The sequence below is a fragment of the Notolepis coatsorum genome, assembly GCF_963971535.1.
Source record: "Notolepis coatsorum genome assembly, chromosome: 8".
NCBI lineage: Eukaryota > Metazoa > Chordata > Actinopteri > Aulopiformes > Paralepididae > Notolepis > Notolepis coatsorum.
This window is the reverse complement of record NC_140172.1, coordinates 95,282,872-95,288,871: the sequence shown is the minus strand read 5'-3', so window position 1 is coordinate 95,288,871 and position 6,000 is coordinate 95,282,872. Positions and strand designations below refer to the sequence as shown.

The following is a 6,000-nucleotide window of genomic DNA, read 5'->3' as shown; positions in this document are numbered from 1 at the left end:
TAGATCAGAGCAGTTTGTATGGATAATAATAATCAAAAACGCTGAAACTCACGGCAGCTTCCTCTTACCGTTGGGCGATCACACTGGCGCAAACAGATCCCAGTTATGTGATGTTGATCTAGGTGATCCAGTTCCGGTTTGTATAATACTAATATACGTCCAATCATGTTGTTTATTGAGTTATGGCAACGGATCGATATCCACGGTGTCTGGATGTAGTCCCGGGAGCAATAGCGAGTGGCCGGACGGAATAGGGGACGGACTAAGCACTTCCGGCCACTTCCGGTTTTGGCAACTCGTCGATCGGCCACAAGGTGGCGGTATTGAAGCGTTGCAGAGTTGAGCGGAGTTCTACAGCACCAGCCAAGACTCCGTGGGTGAAATGTGAATACCATGACGAAAATATGAAATATTGATCTCAAAGACGCCTTTAGGCGTCATTGGCAGATTACGCATGGCGGAGAATGACGTGTAAACACGTCATCGGCGGAGAATGGGTTAAAGATAAAACAAGGCTTGTGGTTGCCTGGTAGTAGAGCCAACATTCGATCCATTAGCTCCGATGGTTTAGCATCGCCCAGGCCCGGCAAAGACAGTAGCTGACGTGCACGCTCAGACTCCATCTCACCAAAATTTTCTAGCAGAACGTCTTTCAGTGTGTCGTACTTACTATCCTCTGGAGGATTCCCGAGCATATGTGCTAGCACGTCAGGGTCACCAATGTAGGTGTGCTGAACAAACAGTGTAACTAATTGTCGGAAATTGGTTTTAAGTCATAAATATTGGATCTGATCATTTTATTCTATAAAAAAACGCATTTAAAAGTGAATTGTATCCTTTTAAATGCCCTTTTAAAATGAAAAATAATGCTGGGAAAAGTACTTGAAAGTCCTTGAATTTCATTTTGCAATGTCCGTGGGAACCCTGCCAGCCCTACTTGCTAATCTATGCGTCTGTCTGTCCGTCTGTCTCAGAATCCAACGTGGCGGAGTCTGGACTTTGGAATGCTGCCGGACCTCCTGGACACCTCGGTGTCCTGCTTCGTGGTGAGGATCTGGGGAGGACTAGCGGAGCAGTACCAGCTCCTCATAGAATGGAAAGTCAACCTGGATGGACTCCGATACACAGGGCAGCAGGTGTGACCACAAACACACGCACATTTATTTTTTTTCTTTCTTTCTTTCTTTCTTTCTTTCTTTCTTTCTTTCTTTCTTTCTTTCTTTCTTTCTTTCTTTCTTTCTTTCTTTCTTTCTTTCTTTCTTTCTTTCTTTCTTTCTTTCTTTCTTTCTTTCTTTCTTTCTTTCTTTCTTTCTTTCTTTCTTTCTTTCTTTCTATATCCCTCTCCCTCTGTTAAAAGTTATCATTTAATAGCACTTGCTCTCTTCCAGGGACACACAACCCAGCGCTAGAAACGCATAATGTCTCCTCTTCTCTGTTCTGTCTCGAGCTTCACAGTGAAATACCAACTCCTCTCCTCCACAGATCCGCTCCAGGAGTCCGAATGAGATCATATTTGGACTGAACGACGGCTACTATGCAGCTGATTTTGATCATAAGGTACAGGCTTTGTTCTATTTCCAGGGAGTCTCCTCACAAATAGAACACCACAGACTAATCTAGTTATCTTTTTATTTAGATGCAGTTTCCATATTAAAACATCCTGTCATGCACCTCTTTGCAGGATCACTCGGACCGAAAGAAGAGCAGTTTGCTCCAGGTTGACCAGAGTTCAGTCAGGAACTCCTACAGTGTGTTCTCTCTGCTCCGGTAAGATGGACGACTTTTTTCAGGGATACAGAATCTCAATCTCTTACTGAGGGCTACAACAAAAGGTTGCTAGAAAAAAGCAATTGTCTGTTACATCCTAGTCTTAATAATAATAATAATAGATTTCATTTGTAATGCGCTTTACAGTTGCGGGGCAACTCTCAGAGCGCTACAGTTAAAGGGACTTAAAAGCTAACGAGAATAAAGGAAAGAAAGAATATAAAAATAGGCAAGACTAAAACATAAAATAGCAGAGAAACAGAATAATAAAACTGATAAAATAAATTGGTAAAAGAACATAAAATGTGTGGAGCAAAAAATTTGATAAAAGGTCAACAGAAGGCTCTACTAAAAAGTAGGGATGCACGATAATTATCGGGCTGATATCAGCAATTATGACGTCATCCCGATAAACTCTATAACGTTATTAATAGCTCCGATAATATAATATATTTTTTGGTAAAAAAAAATGCGGTGTGGGTGAATTGGAATGAAGTGCGTTTGTTTTGACTAAAGTCTCCTCCCGTTTTGTCAGTACTGTGCTACGACTGACGGCGTGTGGTTTAGGAACAGGGCGTTTTACACAAATCCAGCGCTCCCTTTCTTGGCTGTGACGTAGCCACGCAAGTTAACGTTAACAACAAAGATGGCCGCGTCGGTACTCGGAGTTTCAGAGTAAAAAGATTGCTTGCTATTTGTAATAAATGCAATGCAGACGTTCCACAAGACAGACAGACCGGCGCATGCAGTTCAGCGTCGCGGAGCATTTAGCCTGCTGGCTACCTAGCTCCACTTCAACCAGCATCGGGAGCTCCAGCAGCTTGTCGATGTGCTAATAGCCTCAGCAAGCTAACTGTAACTGAGGGGTACAATTCCCTGACTGTATTGATAAGTATGGTATCATTAAACCACTACCGCTTTATGTACTTTAACTACTGGCCATACAGTACACAATATCTAAATATGATGAACACTTTCCCACCATGAAACCAGGTCCACACAAAGGTAATAATCAAATATTTAATATATAGCAAAAGGTACATATAATATTCACCATTACATTTATGATTTGAATGCTCTTGTAAGGCAAATGAGTACTCGTAGGCAAATCAACACTGAATGTCCAATCTCTGGTTACGCAGGAAGCAAGTATACAACCTGGCTCTTAGGGAATTATAACGATGGCACTTAATGATTATAGCGGGATATACTGAATGGGTCCTGCCGGTTGTAGGCCGGTAGGGGGGGTAGGAGAGCCGTCGGCAGTAGCCCGTCTGGTCAACGATTTCTAGGGAGACTTCACGTACAGAAGACAGTGCAGTAGAATCTTGATCCACAGATGAATACACCTTGGCTCTCTTGTAGGCTGTAGCTGTAGCTGTAGCTCCACAGTGAAGAAGAAGCGAGGCGACCTCAGTCTGGTCTGAGCGCCGTCTCACCTTGACTCCTCTCGGGGTAAATCCAACACTCACCGGTGTTGGCGATTATCCGCTCCACAAATCAAAGTACCAAAGCAAATATATATTCCATGCCGCATAGGGCTCAGCAGTCGTCGGGTAGGTAATCCAATGTACAGGTCCACTCGGTCCTCGCCTAGAACTCCTCGGATGAAAGCACCACGTGTGGTCTGCCCAACCTGGTTAAGACTCTAGATAACACGAGGAAGCGATGGGGGTGCTGCTCACTTTAGGACTCTAACCGCATGATGCACCATACATAATAGACTATTATTACTTAATAGAAATACGGTGCCAAACTCTGACAATTCAGCTATTAATTCGCACGAGGTCTCAATGCTATTCTAAGGCCAAACAGGCCATACTACACCGCACGCGGTATCGTGGGGTGAGGCTTCACGTTCTGTTACTTAGTTGGGTAGAAGGGTAAAGGACTAAGGGATAAGAGGAATTCTACATTTACTTGCGCCATATTTATATGCACGGTGGACAAATAGTGCCACTCTGCTTTCGGTAGCCGTATTCCTGCGCGGAGCCGGGGCTAGTAAGGGCATGTCTCGTCGGTACCTTTGAACTTGAACGCCAGGGGCTGGTCCCTGGCGCCTGGTCCTTTTGTCCAATAAGAGAATGAACTATTATGGGCTGTAGTAGAATAAAGGAATATTCCGTGTATATGTACAAGGAATATACAAGGGATATCAAACGATATACAAATACTATTCAATATATATCCATAAATAAATATATATATTCGGTTTAATCTGATCCTTCACAACACTAACGTTAGCTGGCTCCAGCAGCTTGTCGATCTGCTGGAGCCAGCTAACGTTGGGTTGCTGAGGCTATTAGCACATCGACAAGCTGCTGGATCTCCCGATGCTGGTTGAAGTGGAGCTAGGTAGCCAGCAGGCTAAATGCTCCCGACGACATCAACAAGCTGCTGGAACCAGCTAACGTTAGCTTGACTGGTTGCTGGCTAACTAATGAAGCTACTCGTCCCGGGAGATAACGGCGCTGCCTGGCTGGTTGTTGGCTAACTAATGTAGCTACTCGTCCCGTGAGATAACGGCGCTGCCTGGCTGGTTGTTGGCTAACTAATGTAGCTACTCATCCCGTGAGATAACGGCGCTGCCTGGCTGGTTGTTGGCTAACTAATGTAGCTACTCGTCCCGTGAGATAACGGCGCTGCCTGGCTGGTTGTTGGCTAACTAATGTAGCTACTCGTCCCGTGAGATAACGGCACTGCCTGGCTGGTTGTTGACTAACTAATGTAGCTACTCGTCCCGTGAGATAACGGCGCTGCCTGGCTGGTTGCCCTTCTGTCAAACTTCTTTAATTTAGCAAACGACTCGTCAATAGGTACAAGCGGGCCCCCAACACCGTGGCGATGGTGATGCCGCAGGTGACCCGTTGTGGTGGTGATGTGAGGTGGTGATGTGTCCACTCAAAGCCTCTTTTTCAAGGCTCCGCTTTGAAAAAAGAAGAACAAAAAGCTTCGAGCGTCTTAGGTTGGATGCACCACAAGCTGTTGACGGATTGTGAATTTTCATTTGGAAAAATAAATATGGTCACTTTATCAGTCAAAACTGTTGTCTTGGCTTTTGTTTCTGTTGTCTGGTTAGGTCACATTTAAGTTGGTGTTAAGTTATTGTCCTGAGAAGTCTTTTTATGTATTATTATTGTTTTGTGATATGTTTTGTTTCATGTTGAAAAAAATATGTTTTGATCAAAAAAAATATATACATTAAAAAAGAAATTATAATACAATAAATATCGGTTATCAATATCGGTTATCGGCTTGAGGAGCATAAAGTTATCGGTATCGGTGTCAAAAAAGCAATATCGTGCATCCCTACTAAAAAGGTGGGTTTTGAGGCCTTTCTTAAAAACATCCACAGTTTGTGGTGCTCTCAGGTAGTCAGGGAGAGCATTCCACAGACTGGGAGCGGAGGAGCAAAAAGCCTGATCTCCCATAGTGCATAGATTTGTCCTTGGGCGCTGGAGGAGGTTTGCCTGGCCAGAGCGGAGATGTCTCTCTCTTTCATGGGCCATGGAAGCATCAGGATCTCTTTCCTGGTTTTACAATTCTTGGGTTTCACAAAAAAAAAAGCATTAGTTGTAGGGATGTCCGATATTATCGGCCTACCGATATTATCGGTATTAAAATGTGATATCGGAAAATATCGGTATCTGTTTTAAAAAAAATAAAAATTATTTTATAATTTTTTTTACATTTCTATAAACTTTATTTACCCAGGCAAGCAAGTAAGAACAAATTCTGATTTTATTTATTGTCAAAAGTATGAGTAAGAGATATGTAATGTTAATTACCTGAAATTATGGGGGGGGGGGGGGGCGGAAACCCTGCATATATCGGTATCGGTTGATATCGGTATCGGAAATTAAGAGTTGGACAATATCGGTATATCGGTATCGGTAAAAAAGCCAACATCAAGCATCCCTAATTAGTTGTATAAGGTTGCTGCTATTGAATCTAGGTTATATTTCCAAATTCAAGTTTTCAAGTTTCTTTAATAGTTGTCATACAGAAGTACAGAATACTTTTATACTAAATGCTTCTTACTGTTACGCTCCAGAGACTGTGCTAGACAAGATAAGTATCAAATAACATAGTATAGCATGTAAATTAGAAGTAGAAAATGAGGTCACAGTGTTCAGTATAGACATATGTACAATGTTCGATGCAGAATAGACGTAACTGAGTTACCATATAATATACAATACTATGCAGTGTACTAATATACAATACTATATA

General features: G+C 42.7%; 1 protein-coding gene across 1 annotated transcript in view; it reads left to right on the top strand.

The window, feature by feature from the left end:
- Window positions 1–974: 974 nt before the first annotated feature.
- uvrag (UV radiation resistance associated gene) overlaps window positions 975–6,000 on the top strand; it is a 424,373-nt gene continuing 419,347 nt past the window's right edge. The window contains exons 1-3 of the mRNA XM_084319596.1: window positions 975–1,136; window positions 1,483–1,557; window positions 1,682–1,767. Coding sequence (XP_084175722.1) covers window positions 1,005–1,136; window positions 1,483–1,557; window positions 1,682–1,767 — 293 coding nt within the window. The 5' untranslated portion in view covers window positions 975–1,004. The remainder of the gene's footprint in view (window positions 1,137–1,482; window positions 1,558–1,681; window positions 1,768–6,000) is intronic.